Source organism: Myiozetetes cayanensis, unplaced genomic scaffold, assembly GCF_022539395.1.
Source record: "Myiozetetes cayanensis isolate MyiCay16 unplaced genomic scaffold, myiCay2020 scf1, whole genome shotgun sequence".
In the NCBI taxonomy this organism is placed as follows: Eukaryota; Metazoa; Chordata; class Aves; order Passeriformes; family Tyrannidae; genus Myiozetetes; species Myiozetetes cayanensis.
In genome coordinates, this window is record NW_026086604.1 from 6,751,351 (window position 1) to 6,771,637 (window position 20,287).

A 20,287-nucleotide genomic window follows, 5' to 3' on the forward strand; every position below is an offset into this window, starting at 1 on the left:
TACAGAGGCTCTTCAAAATAGTCTCAAACTTCCATGAGTAATGAAAGGTCAGATCATATAACAGCAGATTAACAGCAGGGATGAATTACCTGAACTGGCCATCCTCTGAGCACTGAGGAACATAGGCTTCCCCTGCTGAAAAAGCCTTTTCCCTCTGAAGTTCGCATGGACGCAATGGTTGGGAATCCGTCTGATACTCTGAAAGCAGCACGAAGATAAACACATAAGAGTGATTTCACCACAAACCTGTTCTTACCAAACCCTTATTAGTGCCAGCCCTGCATGGTAACAATCCAAGGTTCATGGGTCCTCCCTGGTTGTTTCCCCGGTGCTTCTTGTGTGCATTTCTGTGTGGGACAGTGAGAGGGAGGTACTGAAAAAACTTGCTGGACTGGCAGCTTCTGGATGAGCACATAGTGGAGATGCTCATGAACTCCTTTCCCAGGCCTGTGTTTAGTTGATCTCAGATTTGTTCTGTACTAACATGGCTATAATTTTCTGGTACTTGGGGCACATAGATTTAGTTATGCCTATGACCACAAAGGAGCCCTTTGCCATAACCACACATATCACTATTAAAGTTTCTGAGTAATTATTCTTTATTGAAGCTAAGTCACTCATTATTTCACCAAAAGGAGAGGTATTTCTTCTTAATCTCATAAACAATCTAAGAAGAATTACAGTCCAGCAGTAGTGTCAAACTAATTCATATTAGGAGCACTCTCAACTTTCACTGAGGGACCTGATCAACTACTGAAGCCACCTAGCAAAGAAGTAGTCAACTCCTCAGTTTTTAATCCATTCAAAGCTGCATTTGCTGCTGTTTTAGGAGAATGATGAAATTCACTAAGTTCTGTTTTACAAAACAGATTAGTTGATTTGACACTTTCTCCATCCTCAAAATCTGATTAGTGTCATGCTCTTAATTCCACTGACTATTTATAAAAATACTGCAAACAAACCCACAGGTACAGTGATTTAGACCAAAGTTTCACTTGAGCTAGTATTTGTTCTGAGTGTGACCACACACAGTAGTGTAAGTACGTTATAAGTATTCTCAATGCTTTTCACTTTCAAATATTTAATTTGCAGGTCAGGAAACTTCTACAGCCACAGATGGTTCCTGTACATCTAAGACCTCTCAATCACAGCTGTTTCTGTGAGGTTTTACTGTGTCTCCTTAAGACCATGTGAAACTTTTCATGAGACTGTAACATTTCAGGTTATTTCATACATAAACAAGTACATGTAGGCAAACCTCACCATTTTCACCTCAAACATAACTCTGTTGTTGCTCTGGGATGTGTGGAGATCCCTGTGCTGGAGAGTGTCTACCAAGACATTTGAGTTAAAAGACTAATTCAGTGATTCAAACTGCTGGTTGTGTAGGACTGTCACACTCAGACTACCCATACCTTCAGGTTCAAGCCTCAATTAGATGATGGCACATACAAGCAGAAGATGCAATCTTAGGACCTTCACATCCCTGCAGCACCACCTTTTCTTACCCAAGCTCTTTCTTTAGCCCAGTCTGTTCCTTGAAAAATTTTTCTTCCACCCAAAATCCACGTGTGCTAACTCAGATAAGCCTGACCACTTAAGATCCTTAGAGTTTAGTATTTAACCATGAGCCCAGACTCGGTTTGCACAGCACACAATAACTAGCTAAGTTTGCAGCGTGCAAGATTCAAGGTAATTATACATGCCACCAGAAAAATACATAGAGCAGATCACAGAGCGAAGATCACAGGAGCACAGTCACCAATGGGCACAGGCAGAGGAAAAGAACAAGTGTACTTACCAAATATATTGGCTGTTACTATGCTAGTAAAGCAGCAAAGAAGGGCGCAAAATGGGATGGATCCCATCTTGCGACGGGACAGCTCCATCCCTTCTGTCAGGGAGGCACCCTGTGCACTCCGTGTGGCCTTCACCTGCCTTTTTATAGCAACCATCACATGGATGGGTTCACTTATGTGCTGGTAGACTGGGCATAAAATTGGGTGAGTGACGCACATGATGCTTCTGAGAAAGCTGCAAGAGGCCCGTTCACCTGGAACTGCCCTCATGGTTCTCCTCAGCCAGTTCTCATCCCTGCTCCAGGGAGCACGACTGAGCCCAGGCACTGGAGAGGAGAACAAGTGGCAGCAGGCACAGCAGGTGGCAAGGGGTGACTCAGTTACATCAACAAGCAAATTGAGGATATTGACATGACCTCAGGCAGAGCTCTGGCTCTCACCTGCACTGGGGCGTAAACAGGTTCTGTTCCCTCTATTAAAAGTGCACCTTTTTGTGTTCCCAGAGAGCCGAGCCTGCTGAGGGACAGGTGAGAGTTAGGCCTCCGAGTGCTGCAGCATTAGGAGTAAATACAATTCATAATGTGGTTATTTATGAAGTGAAAAACAGGATGGATGTAGCTCCACTGACTGAAGCGAGCTGATGCTCAGAGTCAACCGCTTCAGATTTTTGCTTGTACTCCCATTTGCACCCATTTGCACTTCAACACAGTCGAGAATCTGACAGAAGCAGCTTTGCTTCTTGGGCTGTTCTCCAGCTGTAGCATCAGTATGACAATAAAGTTTATTAAGCCAAGCTTTTTGATACTAATTACATGCAAGTTCCTCAACCTAAAACATGTCAGAAATATTATTTCCTTGGTTCCAGAGTATCACTTCTTAATTGTCCACCTCTTCTGAGCCAGTATTTAGTTGCACTAGGAATTACGAGAACTGACCCTCACTTGTACAAAGGTGGTTGGACAAATAAGCCCAAAATAATTAGGTAAATAGTAACAGCACGTGTCCGAAGCCAGACTTGGGTTGATTTCAAGAAAAAGTGAGAGCAGCACTCTTTTTTGTGATTCATTGGTACTAGACAGTCTAGAAATAACCCTATCTACTGATACTCTCCTACAGGGCAACACTGTGCTAACAGTGATCCAAGTATCCTTCTGTGTGGGCTGTAGACCACTGCCATGCCATGGGATTTGATGTACCTCGTAAATATGATCTCAAACAGCAGCACAAGGTTGCTTTAGCATGACTAGGCTTTTAAAAACGAGTGGGACTATATCTGGAATTTACTTTCAAGCAACCTACTCTTGATTTGCAGAAACTCAATAGTCTGCAGGAAGATCAAGCTGAGGAAAGATGAAGAACGTGGCCAGTACAGATGACAGACCAAAAAATGAGGCATAAAGACAACAAACCCTGTAAGAGCCTTGACTGAGCAGGCACAGACAGAAGCTGAATTTCTGGATTAGCTTAGCATTTGTAGGGAAAATACATGCAGAGGAAAGCAATCTGACTAAATAGCCATTATTAACATTAGGGTGGCTAAATCAGGAAGGAAGAAGAGTTTGACCACAACATTACATTTCTGATTCAAGGGTGCTTCAAGAGTGTCAGGTTCGTGTTTGACCCCTAAGCAGTGGGGCAGCCACAAGGAAGCAACCAGAAACAGTCCAGCCCAGCGACACTGGCTCTCCAGGGGCAACAGGAGCTGTGCTTACAGGCACTACATCTCCAAGCCAATGGAAAACACAACCAGTGTGCTGAGTGTGTGGGATATTGATTTAATACAATTTTCTAAAGTTATTAGAAAAGTGTTATTCAGGTTCCTTGCACAGCAAATGGGGAGAGGAGCAAGCTCATTAAGGTCACTACTCACTTTCCTCCTTTATTCTTTGCTACAAAAGGCAGAGTAAGGCAGACAGGAAGCCAGGAAGTATCAAAGGGCTATTACTAACAGAAAGAAGCACAAATTCACAGTATCTGCATAGTGCAGGTTCCCAAGATGACTTTTATTTCCTTCAGAAACAGAAAACAATCTCTGAGCTCCTCAGGTTAGGAAGAACCTCCAACTCTCGGAAGTCTCTTAAAAAACAAAGTAAGAAAAGGAATTTTGGCAATTTGCATCCCTTAAACCACTTCTAGATGTGCGTCAGACCAAGGTGGGCATCTTGGTACATGCATGTTCAAGGGGATGTAACAGCCCATGGATTAAAAAGGGGAAAAAAATTGTTTACAGAGCAGTATGTGCAATTTGCATTCATCAAAGAGAGGCACTTGTCTGTGGCTGGACAAATAAAAACTAAGAAAAGCCTTGCATGACCTTCAGTGAAGGGAAAATGGAATTGACCTCTACTTTTAGCACCTAAGAAAAAAAGGAATAACATCTTAAATTAGCTCAACAACGAAGGGCAAGAAAAGGAGTAAGCAAAAAATGTCCCTGTGACCATTAAGCCTTAGAACTATCGTGTCTTCCAAATCATTGCTCTAGTGCTGGAAATGAGGCAAAAGCTACTCAATCTATACTACAAACTAGAACTGCTGGGGGGAAGACAAAGGTCAGCTAGATGAGACACTGAAATCACAAACCTTAAGGCAGAAGCAGATATTTATTTGTTGTTTCAGTTTTGCACACACTTTCTTAGCAGAGGAGATGCTTTGTGCAACTGCAGTTTTTACATGCCAAAAAGCCCCAAGGATAAATGATTCCTGTATATGAATACACAGACATCTGTAGGCACAAAAATGTTACTCTTACCCAAATAAAACTTGAGCCTGAGAAGTCAACCTTAGCTTACGAAAACTTGGGGTAGCCTCCTGAACGGGGCAGCAAATTGGAAGCAAAAATTTTAAGAACTGAAAACATTGTGAAATCATGCCCACATCAATCAGCTCATTTATTTTAAAATAATAAACTGTTTTCTGTGTTAAATAAAGCACCAGTATTAGATAGCTCTCTCACACATTTTAGGAAAACTATGTAAAAACAAGACTAACACCATTTATTACACTTACAGATAAGAGAACTAAGGTTTACAGTTGGTACATTTCTTTTCAAGACCTTGTGAAGCACATCTCTATCATCTCTGATTAAGTCCTCATGTGATGCAAAAAGGATGACAGGATGACAGCCTCACATAATACACTTTTCAGTCACTTTATACATGACATTCTTCTAACTGAAGAAATAATGGGGAAGTTCCAACAACGTCCATGTTAAACTTGGTTAGATCAGAACAGTGGGTACAGGACTTGCCAACTGTTTTCAGTTGTAATTCAGCATAGGAGAAAAATGCCTTTGGTGACAGAAGAACTTAAAGAGGCTCACATAAGAACACTTGAATTTGCATCTGTCCCTGGAGAAATCAACTATTTCTAGGTCAGGTAAAATCATATTCATTGAAGATAATACAGTTTTCCTCTATCAGATAGTACCAGAGTGATTCAAAGTAGAAAAATATTTATTTTCACAACTGGGATGCACGTTGGTTTGAAATCTCAACAAGTAGGAGGCAGATCTGCAACCTGCAGTGACACAAAGGATTTGCACCTTCAATCGATTAAGTGTTTGAAAAACACAAGCTGATGCAATGAGGAAAGTCACCACCAGTCACACAAGGGTAACAACGGGATGCCAAATTCTGAGTGCTGGTGGGACAAAACTACTTTGGGTCTTTTCAATAATGCAATAATAACCTTCTCTGAACTGAGGGCAATGGTGTAGAGTCAGTGGAGTCAGAAAGGAAGTTCAAGGACAAACACAACTCCTGCCACACAACAAAGGTGTGAATTCAGTAAGCCACCAATGAAAAAAGAGGCATTGAACTCAAGGAGCACATGCCTGTCAGGGAGTGATAAAACTGATGGACTTAAAAGATTTGGTAAGGGAAACCTCAGTTTACCGGAAGTGAAAGATATATTTAGGGAAAGACCAATTTGTACAGATCTGACATTCCTGCACATAAGACACTGGGCTGGCCAGATGGTTGGCCTGACTCGGGAAACCTCATCTTTAAACTCTGCTAATTAAAAAAAGTGTTTTGGTATATTGCTCCAAGATCTGAATTTGACCTCAGACCTTAAATTTGAGAGACTGTTTTGGGACTGTCCCTTAAACTATGATTAAAATGTTTCAGAATTAAAATTCTGAAGTTTGCTACATTTATGATCATATCTATTTTTTCTGTGAACAACAGAATAGTTTTTCTGTGTCAGTAGCTCAATTTCATTCCTCTGCTGCTCATCATTTTTGCCCTGGTCTACAGGATGTCTAAGGGAAGAACCTTCTCAGCATTGCTGGCTTATTTATTCTCTTCCACAGCAGAGTCCTGAACAACAGCTTGTGGGCAAAATTAAAAGAAATCATTAGAAGCAAATTGAAGTTACTTTGTAATGACATTGTACAAAGGCACAAAATACTCTTCGAAGGCAGATATCTGCCCCCAGGAAGAGACGCCATCACTGTGAACATGTTGAAAAAGACACTGCCTTTTAAGAAGCCAGTGCATTGCAAAACTCAAACCTTGAAGTTGTTAAACTCCAAAGCACTTCAGGAACAGAAAAATCTTCCAATTACTTTGCCACACAGTAATTAATTCAGTGCTGTAAAAATAATTTACTGACTGTATAATTTGCCTACAGGCTAAAATACAATTAAAGCTTTGCAATGTAGACAAATGAGTATCAATGACTGCACCTAACTTAAGGATTACAAGCTAACCATGCAACTGAAGATTCCTGAATGCTTTAAAACAAACACTCACTAGCTCACCAGAAGAAAAGTCCATGCAATGGGAGCCCAGGCACATAACAATCTCAACAGACCTTTATTGTGAGTATTAGAATGCAGTCAACATTATTGCTATTATAAAAAAACAAATCACAGAAGTATTTTGCTTCTCTCATAGAAGATTTAATCATAGTGCAGTGCTGCCTCTCTCAGAGTGTTTAGTGACAATACACTGATGCACGAGCTACAGCTGAACAGAGGAGGCTCTGGCCAGTTCAAAGGAAAGAAGGGTGCTGTTTGAAGCAAACAGCAACTGAACCAGCTTTAGTTATCCAACCCACAGAGTAGGGCTGGCTCATCCGCCGCTTACACACAGGCCCAGTGTGTATGGAAAGGGAAATTAGGGCCTGAATGATTTTTTTTTTACGCTAGTTCATTTTCTCCACGTGGTCTCCAATTTTTCATGAGTTGTTCGGGCTGGTGCAGAGTGGCTGCCAAATGCACAATCTGCACTCTGTGCAGTGTATTTTCACCATCGTTACATGCTCTGTATTTGCTTTCCATATATAAACAGATATACACATAGTGTATAATATTTATTGCTAAAGACAGAACCCCCCCACACCCACTGCCCAGGACATAACAGAGTATAACAGAAACCATTAATGAAGTGTTTCAAACGGCCTCTGCAAAATGCTCACCTAAAGCCACATGGAATCAGTACAACAGAAAAAAAATGGTCAGCTAATAAAATGTGAGAATAGCAATGGACATTTCAAGTCATTAAGCCTCTGACTTTAATAAGCACTCCAAAATTAAGGTTCACATACTGCAACATTTTACAGCAGCAGAGAGAAAACCTACAGTTCCAGTGTTCTAAACCACCCTGTTTGCAATGGAATGGCATCATTGCACACCCCCCCACTTACACATCAGCACCTCCACAGAGCCACCATGAGGGCAAGGCAGTCGGGAGGGCCTGACTGCTCTTCTGGCTATGAAACCCCTGCCTGCAGAGTCCTTCCCATCCTCTACTTGTTGATTGTTACATCAAGCTCCAGTTCAGTTCAGGACCTGTTTTGTGCCTTTTAAAGTTCCAGTGAAGTAAAATGGTTGCAATTTCCCTTCAAATACAAAGGAAAAATGCCGTGAGTTGCAAACATCAAAATTCTTCTATGATTTTACTGTAATGTTTGAACCACTCCTTTACATCCCAACCCTCAGCTTGATAAGGAGTGCTGGGGCCCAACAGTGCCAGAGGGGTTTTGCTATAATATTAATTCAAGTCTAGTTAGAAGCCAGATGGGAATAGAGGGAGATCAGCACTTGCAGAAGATAAAAGAGGCTTATTTAATGAAGGCAGCAGAAACAGATGGAGATTTTGATTGTGGTACACACACTCCTAGGTACACACAAGTCCTAGGACACACTGGAGGCTGAGAAGAGAACAGCAGAGGAGAGCTTTCCCCATGACTGCTTCCCATAGCAGGCAGAAGAACTGGGCATGAGAACAGAGGAATGAAGCCCTCCAGGCACCACAGAAGTCAAAAGCAGAAAGCTGAAGAATGGGAGGAACAGATGCAACTGCAGAACAAGCAGATGAGGAGCACACACAGAAGCTCAAAGACAAAATTAAGAGAGGTAAGTGGATGTCAGCTGTGCAAGACTCCACTCATGGAAGAACAGTCTCAATTCTCTCAATCTGCCACCCAGTAAATACAGGAAATCTATCAGAAAACTGCAACCCATCTTTGTCCCTCTGAAAGAGGATGAAAGGCTTCTGCTGCTGTAATTCACAGCTAAACAAAGATCTGTGCACTTTAGGTCAGAATATCCAAAATACAGGGCACTACTCAACCTACAGCTACCCAAGAAAGGGTTAGCCAGAAGCATCTTCCAACACATTCCTTGCCTTATGACCTGAAGTACCTCAATTTTGTAACCAGAACATGGCAGCCCCATCACGTTGTCCCAGGTCACACCACCAAGACAATGTTTCAATAATTACTGCAATACTGCTGTCCTATTGTCAGCACTGCAACTGAAACACTCAGTTCCTGATGCAGATGCCTACAGTTTGGTCACAGGTAGGAGCAGGCTTTGAAACAAATCACTTTGTTAACTCCAATAAAGAAAAAAAAACAAAAAAAACACCTAAAAACACCAATCCTAGACAAAAAGCTGGGCATTCAAAGGCTCCAAAAGTTTGCCATTTAGCCCTGTGAAATCACAAGAGACTTCTGTACAATGGCCTTTCCCTTTTGTCTATTACTACTTAGAACTCCTACTCAAAGAGGGCTGCAAATTTAGACATTTTACCTCTTTGTGCACATATATCAAACATTGCCATATACTGTTTTTGCCACAGAGAGGGTCTGCTCTCTCCATCAAACAGCACAATTGCAACTCACACCCCGGAAAAAAAAATGCCACAAAAAGACTGCATGTAGATCCCTGGCTTATTTAGGAGGAGGCAGGAAGACAGACAGAAAATGATGCCTACAGGAAAAAGATTCTCTTGATAAGGCCAACTAGGAAGAAATTCTGGTAAGGGCCAGGTCACATCAGGGTTGACTGGCACACAAGCAAAGCAATCAACTATAGGTTACATTCTGTGCAAAACACTTAGCATTTTTATGGCACTTGACTTGTAAGTGTTTGAAAGAAAAAAACCTCAAAAGCATCCCAAACCTTTGAACACTTGAGAAACAGGGGCCAAAAACTAAAGTTCATGTTACAGACCAGCACCACAACTTGAGAAAGCAAACTCAGACAAGTTTGTGAAGCATTCGAACAGTACACGATGTATCGTAGCATGGTCCATATGGACACTGAGATTGTATTTCCTAGAAGATATGAATGCTTGCAGAAATTTTTACAATACATGACTACACAATGAAGATTAAAAAAATACTGAACAGATTGTTTTTGTAAGCATAGTCCATCCTGAACAAGGCAAGATCTTGAGGGATAAAATTACATATTCATGTAAATTAAGAGGCCATTACACATACAAACAGAAGACACATTAAAGCTGCAAGGGCAGCTTCAACTCTGACCTTAGTTATTTCCTTTTCAGGATACTATTCCTCCGTCTCTGCACTAAAAGTAAAACCTCCATTCTCCCCACTGAAATCTCCAAGTCCACCTCCACCTTCAGTAACATTTACAATTATATTACATCACATGCATGCACACACATTGCATAATATTGCTACAGTGTATGCTGTATAAATTCTGTAAATACACTCCACTTTGTTTCAAAGTAACTCATCTGGATTTACACTTGTCTTATACAGTACACACAGTACCACATTCAAGGATATGCAGCAAGTGAATAGTATATAAAAAGTCTCACATATCCAAAAGCAAGTAGGTCACTCAACTATCCATATTGTTTGAAGCAGTTATTTAAGCATCGACTATATAACACAGAGTATTTTATTTATTAACAGTTGCTATGAAACATCAACAACTCCTCAGCTCCTATGTGCTTTCTGCAGTATGGAGTTGCCAACCATTCCATACTTCCATGTTACCACGCAGCCCTGTGATGCCTCCTACAAGCTTGATGTGGGAAGACTTTTTAAATAGCAACCATTCTGTAACAGGGATTTACATTTTGCTTTGGCCATCAGGAGTGATAACTCACTTCAGATATGATAGACAAACAGGAAAGGTCAGGGTAGGTTTATTTTAGCAATGAACCAGTCACGCTGCTTTCTTTCTCAATAATGGTCTTATCATGAAAGTTCAATGCACTGGTTGCAAAGTCTTTCCCAGATAATCCATCTTTGGCACATTTTTCAATTGTATGTATCCTTAAAAGGCATTCCAAGATTTTTTGATGGTCTGTACATAGTAACAATCACTTCTTTTTTACACTTGTATGTAGATCAGGAAGAAAAGTGGAAAATGTAGAGTATGCAGAATAGTTTTAATAAACAGTTTTACATACAGTACCTTACATATAGAACAGTGTGTTTGCAAATTTAAATAATTTTTGAATGTACAGTGGCTTGTACTCTTATCAAAAGGTAAATTCAAGTTTACTGTCTATCGGTTCTAAAATGCATTTATACAGATAACTAGAACTGATAAACAGACGTGAGGCATAAAATGTTCAAGTATCTTAATGTCCTCAGTTAAATAGCCTCCTTTTAACAGTCATATTTTACAAATTTCAAAACCTGTACATACATTATTTTCAATTTTAGAAACTGCTTGTTAAAAGGTAACATGAACCACCAGTTCTTATAGTCTATTGTAATAAAACTAGACATGTGTAGATAGAAATGTCTATAGTATGTATAGATGTACATGTGTGTCTGTACACACATAACATACACACACAGACGTGTAAGTAGCACTGGGTACAGCGGCAACTTGTAACCACAGGAAAAGTCCTGGGCTCAAAAATCCAGCAAGAGCTAACAGAGCAATTAGGCTGCCTTTGGTTTCATGACGTTTCGTTCACTGAAGCTGAAAGATTTTATAAAAAAAACCAAAAACATCTTGGATAAGGTAACTTGTGATATTTTTTCTCTAGTGGTTTAGAACTTTCACAGCCACAGACAGTTTTGCTGCTCTCGTCATTCCTCATCCCAGCTGAGGACGGTGAAGTTTTCAGAGGGCCAATACCAGAATAGAGCTAGCCAGGACAAAATCTGTACCTTGACTCCCGAATACTGCAGTAGAACATAAAAAAATATAAACTAGGTACAATTTTGGATGGATTGCTGGCACTGAGTAGGACTTTGGAAAAAAACCTTCACGTAAGCCATAATCAAACTCTCATCCCAGTGGTTTTAATATTATTTGGCACATCTGACCAGTATTTGCCACTTATGTTTTAAAGGAGCCTAGGGGTGCTGTTCTAGGGATTTCTATGTAAAAAAATATTTTCAAAAGGAAACCATGATAAGTAATTTCTTTCAAAAATCAAAGCTAGTATGTTCATCTTCCTGAATGTCATGAGAGAAGAAAATAATCTAAAACCTTTCCTTGTAGAGAGAATACAGATCTCTCTGTGTCTATCTTTCACTAGTAAGATAAGAGGATTGAATTTTTAGTTAGCTGAATTCTGCTAATTTAGAAATGTTTGCCAAAGGTTTAAAAATAGTAACATTGCTCTTTGTAGAGTTTTTCTTTGTTCAGCTTTCTTGTATATGGGGATTTACTTGTTTAACATGTTGAAATCCTGAGACATTGACATTTCTCAGTATATCATATACCATTTTGAAGCCTGGACACTGAACACTCATACTTTCAATATAACAGATCCCTGACTCTAAACTTCCTCTCCTCTTTCTAAAGCTTCAAACTATTAGAACGATTCTAATGTAATCAGCAAAGAACCAGATAAATGCTCAGCTTTTCGCTGTCTTCCTGTCAGTCTTGTGGCTAGTAAGAAAATTCACTGTAAAGAACCTATTTTTATTTCTTTATTCTTCCTTTTGTCATACAGAGCAAAGCGTTGCTATTTGCTGTACTTTCCCCATGTCAATTAAGAGCTGTTTGATGCGACGCTTGAGCTGAGGCAATCTTGCCAGAGGATCTGGTGGTTCCAGTTCTCCAGTGAAATCAAGCCAGCTTTCTAAAACTACAGAAGGAAAAGGAAGAAAATCGATTAGAATTAAGTCTTCAAGAAACAGCTTCCATAAAAATTAAACATTTCTTTCTTACTCTCTTTTGTAAGAAGGGAAAAACATACCGAGGGTGTGATTTTTACTTAACTGAGAAAATTTTTAATAGGGAAACACCAACTAATCCCCTGTTTCTTTTGAACAATCCAAACATATCTTCTGATTTGATTCTTACTATAAAAAGGTACCTGGGAGTAATTTATACTCTTGTATCACAATTTACCTTCTACACAAATAAAAGCAACTTCAGTTCACAATCTTCTATCTATGACAGTTCTGCAATAGAAAATGCAACCCTTGTTGCTTGCTTGTGCCACTTGCAACAAGCTCCTGTGGTCAAGGTCCAGATTACAGAATGGTTTGTCCAACCTTCAACAAATGTTTTCAAGGAATTTCTATGCTTGTAGAAACAGAGAAGGGGAAAGGTCAACCCTGTTAGCTTAGAAATACTGTTGAGTAAAAGCAGGAATATTGGAAGTAAAACTGCAAATAGAAATAAGACAATTTTATTTGTCAAAAGAAAATTAAGGACTCCTTTGGTTAGTCTACAAGCTCCTCTCATTCCTAATTTCTATGACTGGCAAGTCATAGAAACTTAAGTGCTGTAATATTCTTCTACACTGCAATTTCATTCAAGTTTTCTCATGAAGGCTGAACTGTCTTCATGGAACTAGCTGTTTACTAACATATACCAAACCAAACTTGAACGAACACATCTGGGATATTTTCTTAAGTATTGTCAATTAGTAGAACAATCACGCAAAAACCACTCCAGATATAGAAAAATTCACAAACTACATGATTCACATCTGGACAAAGACTAGACAAGTTAACTAAGCTTTCTGAAGTCTGTTAAATATCACAAACTTTGATCTCAGGGGTTCTGAACACAATAAAGTGCTTAAGCTACTTTACTGGGCACTAAAAACTTATGGACAGGTGTGAGGGGATCAAGGGTACAAGATCTATTTATAGTTCTGGGACCCAAATTTGAACACAATACTTAAAAATCCATCCTCAGTGTCTCAGATACCCTAGAACACATTGGTTATGAGAGATGTTACAGGTGCATTAGCAAGTATCTGGCAATGCAGTTTACCATCAACTTCTTTCTCGATCAGGTCCATTCTGCTGGTGACTTCGTTCTGTACATTCTCTATGTGGGTAAGGAGATTTAGCTGCCATTGAAGATGTGTGTCCACTTGTTCTTCTGAGCCTTTTCTTTCATTACAAACAAACACAGTGTTTCCTTCAGCAGAACTCTTCTTCATAGGAGCAACAGAAAGAAAAAAAAAATTGCCGTTTAAGATGTTTTTTCCTTTTTTTTAATTTCTGGTGCTGACTTCAACACTTGAGTCACATGATAAACTAGGCTGGCTTAGAACTGTACTTCTGCCTACATGACAAAAAGCATCCTCAGAGAGCCACATAGAATGACACATCAATAGACTAAACCAAGCAAAATGCAAATTCCATACAAATGAGCATACACATCCCCTGCCTCATGTCCCTAATGCTAAAGTTTACCAGCTCAAGCACTTTGCTTAATGCAGTGAGACAGACTGCACTTCTGCGCCCTTCTCATATAAATAGCAACTTAAATCATGAAATGCTGAACTGCCTGGCTCTACTGTCACCAAAAATGTGCAAAACCCTACAGTTTGTTTCCATGAAGGAAAACTCCCAAAAATGCAGTAGTGTCTAAGAGGTTGACAGTCATTACCTGGTATGAATTAAGTGGCCATTTCAGTTCACAGAATCACAGAATGGGTCAGGTGGGAAGGGATCACAGTGGGTCACCTGCTCCAACCTCCCTGCTCAAGCTGGGTCACCCCAGAGCACATGGCACAGGATTGTGTCCAGGTGGTTCTGGAAGAGCTCCAGTGAGGGAGAGACTCCACAACCTCTCTGAGCAACCTGTTCTGTTTTGCTGATTAAGACAAAATACTTCTCCTCCTACCTGCTGTGGTCCCACCTACCTTCCAGGCGCAAGTCTGGGACAGAACTGAACGTGTCTGGGGACAGTTACAGTAACATGCAGGGTTATGCAAATACAGTATCTGAGGAAGACTGGCTTCACTGAAATAATTAGTAACTTCACAGCAACTCAGAGATAATACAAAAGCTCCTAATCTTTCTATATTTGATGTTTCAGCTACTGGAAGGAAGTATACCCGATTTAATGAGTTAAAATGTTCAGCATCTCCATTAATTACCAGCATTAAGAGTTTACATTTTATATTCACTATGACTTTATATGCAGTGAAGTTCTTTCGCTATTGAAGATTCTATTTGAAGGACTAGAATGCTGGATATGTGTGCTCACACAGTGCCAGTTCATGGCAAATGCCAGAGCAAGGAGTGAATTCTATTGTATTAATACACTTCTCTGAAGAGCTCAGCTAATTTTCCACATCACATAAGAATGGTGTTAAGTCTTGTTACTAAAATATTTCTTCCTCCAGTCAAGAATGTGAAGAATAAGAAAGGAGAAAAAGAAAATAGGAACTGATTCAACTTTCTTTTTAAGGCTTAAAATCAATTTTAAAAAACCCCACACTTAGACTGACCTGCTGGCAGATTTATCAGCAAGTTGTGGGGGACAAGTGTTGCTAATGTTCACAATGTTCATTAAAGGAGTTAAAGTTATGTATTAAAGACAGATTTAAAAAAAAACCCTCAGAACTCTCACACCTTTCAGATAAAATCTCTCTCAAGAATCAGGTTTGCCTCCACAGTGTTTTGAGTATTCAAACTGCTATTAATCTTATAGAAGATATTTCCAACATAAATAGGACATGCCCTATTCCTTACAATTTTCAGACCCTCTCTAAACCCTCAAGAATGACATTTTTCCCTTGCTGGGAATAAGGGCCCAAGTCCATAATTCTAAATCATCTTTCAGATGCCTCCAGTAAGTCAGAAAAAATTTCAAAGCTAAGTAACATCTAAATAACATTATAAAGTCGTTTTTTTCCTTCTAATGACCTCTCTATTAAAATGGCTAATAAATGCTCCCTGAAAAAAAAAAAATCCAACAGGCATCAATGTAGGCAATCAGGGAGTGATGGTAGGAGAAGTAGAGTACAGGATCCAGCTTGTGAAGAAGAAATAAATGGAAGGTTCAGGTGGGGAAGGCTTGTTCTTTCAGAAGCAAAACCAAGGAAACTAAATACAAGTCTAAAGATGATGCATAGTCCAAAAAGAGACTTGATAACACTCAATCCAAACACTTTATAAGAGAAGGTATGTAATAGAACTGCAGATTAAGATAAGACAAAACAATGTGGAAAACCAGAATATTCAAGGCTCTGCAGGATGCTAGAAAGGAGAATTCAAAGCCCCGACTAAAACTTTGACAAGGAGAGGTGAAAAAGGCACCTCACAGAGAAGTCACATCATCTAAAAATGGCCCTTCAATGCCATTTTTAAGGCAAGTGGTAACAGGTTCATGGAGATACTAAGGAGAGCTTTTCCATGCCTATCACGTTTAGATAGAAGGACTTATTTTAGTATCTAAGCTACTGACAAGGTGAATTAAGGTGTCCTAAAGGAAAGAACACTGACACTGCCCCAAGCAGATCTCTTCTTGGTTTAAAACAGAAAGCACCTGGTTTTTTAGATATACGCTTGAGTCTCTGAAGGAAACATTGTTTCACTACTCACATATATTTTCTTTTAATTCTAAATGAATTCATATTTACAATGACAACTTAAGCTGCTGTTGGAGGGAAAGTGTATCTGACACTGCTGCACCTCTCCTTGTTATACAAACTGAATATAGTCCTGTGATTTAGCATACAAACAGTTAAAAATAAGTAGAATGAGCTAAAAACTTCCCCTTCAGACTATACAGCTTACATGCCACATTTAAAACTAAAATTCAAAGAAAAAAAAGGTGAATCTTACTCATTTCTTCCACACCAGAAACTGTACTTCAAAAGGGGGATGAGCTGGGTGATTTTTTCTCACACAGTTGGTATTGTAGAAAACAGAAAGGTTTGTTTCACTTTGCTTTTTGCTCAAAGAGAACTCTTCACTAAAACCAAACTAACAGGTTTCAGACCTTGTCCACCAAATAATGGATTCAAACCATTAATGTAAAAATGAGAAAGAGATGTTTAAATAGCAAAATATAATACTGACTAAAAATATGTAAAACATTTAATTAGAAGAAATATGCAATACAAAAGACAGAAAAGAAGTTGCACATGAGGTGAAATTAGTTGCTCAGTACATTATTACTTGTGGGTAGCCATTCCAGAGAGTGTTGCTATTGAAAGAATACAGTACAATAATAAACACTACTAAAAATCTCAGTTTAATAAAAAAAACCCTCCACATCAGATAACAGAACTGATAGAAAAATGGAAATGTATCCCATTTTCCTCACCTTGTAAAACCCACTTAAGTTCTGCTCCAAGACCCTGTATTTTAAGCATAAGGGTTTCTCCCCTCTCAAAACACTGGATTGAGAATAAAGTTTTAGTATAGGCAATACTTCAACCATACTTTGCATTTCATACAGCAGCTGAAATGAATATACACCACCTGAAACTATTTCAATGATCCAACTTTGCTTCTAGTGCTTTCTGTTGACTTATTTGATAGAATGTATCAACTTGCACTTTAAATACTTGTACGTGATTTAGCTTGATCAGATTGAACATACTGGCCCAACCAAGAAACTCCCCACATGAAGGATACTTACCTGCTCACTCATTCCACCATCTTTAAAAGAATATTGTAAACAGTTTTTATTCTCTGTGTGAAATTCCTGATCTTCCTCAAAACTACTTGTGTCTTCATCATCTGAGCTCATGGGGTCAGTGACTGTTTTGTAGTCTTGACTAAAACTCTGTGGCTTTTGGTAACTGTGCTCACTTGTGATGTATGTTTCTTCCATCTTCAGGGGTATACTGGGTGGCTCTTTATGGTTTTGACTATGACACGTCCTTTCAGATGGATTAACAGCATCCTGTAAAGTTACTAATTTTTTCTCTACCCCAACAGTTCTTTGTTCTTGTTCTTTTCGCATCCCTGAATAAGCCCAGAGATGAAGGTCTGGGTGATGTTTATTTCTGCAATGAAGGGGAGGAAAAAAATTCAAGTTACAGAGAGCACCACTTACAGCACTGAACTATTAAGCATCCAATTCTGCTAGATCTCAGCTACTGATAAGCACCATTATCAAACTCTAAGTATTCATGGGTCACTCATCAATTTAAGATAAATCTAGACTGTCCCTTGAACACAAAATTGATCAAAAAAAAGAAAAAACACACCAATAATCCCAATACACCATATCTTCTTGGATACTGAGCTCCCACTGAAGCTCAGAGTATTCTACATCTTGCACTTGAATTACTTAAACTATTATACAAGACAGAATTTTAATGTGAGAGAAAAATGTATATGGAACAATAGTTCTGCTACCTGAGTATCTACAGCTGGAAAATGAACCTTGGACTGATACTTACTTCAATATCCCAATCTTCAACTGCAACCCATGGAGTATTTCAGTGACACCATAAACATCTGCCAGTAGGTGATGTGTTGACACGATCTTTTTGGCATTAAGATGAGAGTAGTTTTCTTTCAAAAATGATAATCCACACATGTGTCCATTGTTTAGCCAGTCTTTGTCATAAAGATATTTGGCACTCCACCTCTGGCCTGGGGTAAGCAATAAACAAATTGAGGGCCATCTAAAGCCACGGCAGAATTATATTTACAACTCGAGTGCTATAATTATATGCTGTACTCTCCTAAATGTCTCCTAACATCCATGAAAGCATGACTCAAGATCTTGTTATTAATATATTAAAATTTAGTTTTTATGGATTAAGAGGAAAGTCTTAAAACGTATGAAAACAAAAAAAAGCCTGAAACCTCAAGACCTCTCTAAATGGTATTTGAAATTAAAATCTAATCACCTTTGCAATCAAACTATATGATATTAAGAACTGTGCTATTATCAAATAATCACCAAAAATGTTTAAATTGGCATTTTATTTATCTAATTTTTTAGTAAAACAAGGGAAGCCTAAGTTACCAAGAGAAATGTTAGAGAGTGGATTTTATACGGACATATCAAAAAAACCCTAGTTTGTTTCTAAAAGACCAGTGTTTGGCTTCAATACTCAAGTCAGTCTCTATTTATTAGAAGTCAGGAGAAGGCTTCACAAAAGCAGATATTACAGTTATCTGACAGCAGAGCTCTTACACCCTCCTTTGAGGTGCCTTTCAGCAGACACCAGGCTATTGCTGTGTTTGAGCCCTTGGTCTCCCATGCCATGGTAACATCTACAGCCTTAACCCAACCAGTATGAACAAGTACTTAGCTAATGTTTCTGCAATAACTCAATGCTATTCAAAAAACCCAATCAAATTCAACCAATAATAAAAAAAACCAAAACAACCAAAACAAACCCCACCAAAAACCAAAACCAAAACAAAACAAAAAAAAAAAATCCCCAAACTAGAGATGCATAATGCTAATTATTGCAACATTATTGTTTACAACAAGGAACCCAAATGGACTGACCAAAACATCTTACACTCCATTTCAAATCAGACTATCATCATATACAGAACAAAGAATGGGTTGATGGAAGCCCTTCATACCTTTCAGGAGAATACCCTGTCTATCTCCTTTTTGCCCATTATCCCAATACACTTTAAAATACTGACATTGAGAATGACTTTTTTCTCCTGACATAGAAAGAAAAGAAGTAATGGTTAGGAAGGGAGAGAAGGTAAAATTAGGGACACAGACTCTGCATAGCAGGGGAAAACGAAGTACCTAGTACAGTGCAGGGAAAGAACACAAGACAAATTAGCTGGGCTTAGTAAGAAAAAGCTTGACTGCTCAAAGAGACACCACACAGAACTATCAAACAAGACTCTCTACAACCAGTTTAGATTCAGACTGCGGCAAACGGAACAAGTCACATCTTTCCAGCTCTATTTTCCTAATATTTCTTTGCAAAAATGGCTAATAAAAAGCTCTGCAAACAGTTTTCAGATTTAACTTCTGAAATTCATACTGAAAGTAAGCTTGGGGTTGAAGTCTCCTTGCCCTTCTGAAAGGGCTGTAGTGCTGGATATTTCACCAGAAGAAAGGTACGTGCATTTGTATCAACTGTCAGAAAAAAATACAAAAAAATTTCTTCCAAACTGTACAGTTTTTCTCCAAATATGTGTTAAGAAAAATGGGTTTATCACAGAATCGTTTCTATATCAGCACCTTCCTAGTCAAATGTATTCAGTTTAAAAGTAAATATAATTTTCCTAGTTCTTAAAAACTGAACCAAGTTAAACATGTGCTGTTTGTGCACTACTGTTTACCATAAGAAGTGATAGATTTTTCCATCTTTTACAGAGTCAGTTCCACACCTTTGCACAGTTCTGGGCAAATGCAAACATTATAAAATTGTAATTAATAAGAAATTACTTCCACAGCATATTTGAGTGTACTGCAGTAATGAGTCCTTTTTCTCTAAAAAACATTTAAATGAACAAATGTGATTCCAAGTATTGGCAAAACAGATCTCTGAAGAAGAATGATTTGTCTGGAAGTTCCCAGACTACACAGACATAAAAAAAATGCTAAGGTTTTGGGGGAATTAAGTTTCAACAAGTAAAGCAGTATGAATAAGATTTAGCACAGCTGACCAAGATGTTACTAACAGGAAAGTAAGTTTCTGCTGAGAGCCAAACTTAGAATCACTCACCCCAAAGAAGCAAAACACGTAACACAGAACAGACAAAGCTTTAACAATGTAAGCAATGCATAACATCTCTGCTCAAAAATCCCACACAGAGAGCTGCAGATAAAGGTGGTTTACCCATACCTGGTGGATCTCTGCAGATGTAACAGATGTACTGATCTGGAATGCTGTCCTCCAACAGTCCCATGCATACACTGTGCTGCCAACACAAGCATTCTTCACACTGACATCAGGGAAAAAAAGAAACCAAAAGGAAAAACTAAAACTGAGATAAGTAAATTCAAAGAATCTGAAGCTATTTCTCGTATCATAAAAATGCAAAGAATGGCAGTTTAACTTAAATAGCTGGTTTGAGCATGACTATTTTAGTTGGGCAATTTGTGTTTGGGT

At 38.8% G+C, this 20,287-nt stretch overlaps 2 protein-coding genes across 9 annotated transcripts in view; both read right to left on the bottom strand.

Moving 5' to 3' along the window:
* TG (thyroglobulin) overlaps nt 1-1,868 on the bottom strand; it is a 145,237-nt gene extending 143,369 nt beyond the window's left edge. The window contains 2 exon segments of the mRNA XM_050321686.1: nt 90-198; nt 1,802-1,868. Of these exon segments, the coding sequence (XP_050177643.1) occupies nt 90-198; nt 1,802-1,868 (176 nt within the window).
* A 4,725-nt stretch (nt 1,869-6,593) lies between these two features.
* The window catches only part of PHF20L1 (PHD finger protein 20 like 1), a 53,879-nt gene continuing 40,185 nt past the window's right edge, over nt 6,594-20,287 (bottom strand). For 4 of the 8 annotated variants that reach the window (XM_050306590.1, XM_050306580.1, XM_050306570.1 and 1 more), the window contains 6 exons: nt 20,021-20,120; nt 18,792-18,878; nt 17,645-17,840; nt 16,876-17,245; nt 13,264-13,429; nt 6,594-12,121 (listed from right to left, as the gene is read on the bottom strand). In XM_050306590.1, the coding sequence (XP_050162547.1) occupies nt 11,979-12,121; nt 13,264-13,429; nt 16,876-17,245; nt 17,645-17,840; nt 18,792-18,878; nt 20,021-20,120 (1,062 nt within the window). In that variant the 3' untranslated portion in view covers nt 6,594-11,978. The remainder of the gene's footprint in view (nt 12,122-13,263; nt 13,430-16,875; nt 17,246-17,644; nt 17,841-18,791; nt 18,879-20,020; nt 20,121-20,287) is intronic. The other 4 variants (XM_050306617.1, XM_050306609.1, XM_050306576.1 and 1 more) reach the window with 3 other exon arrangements.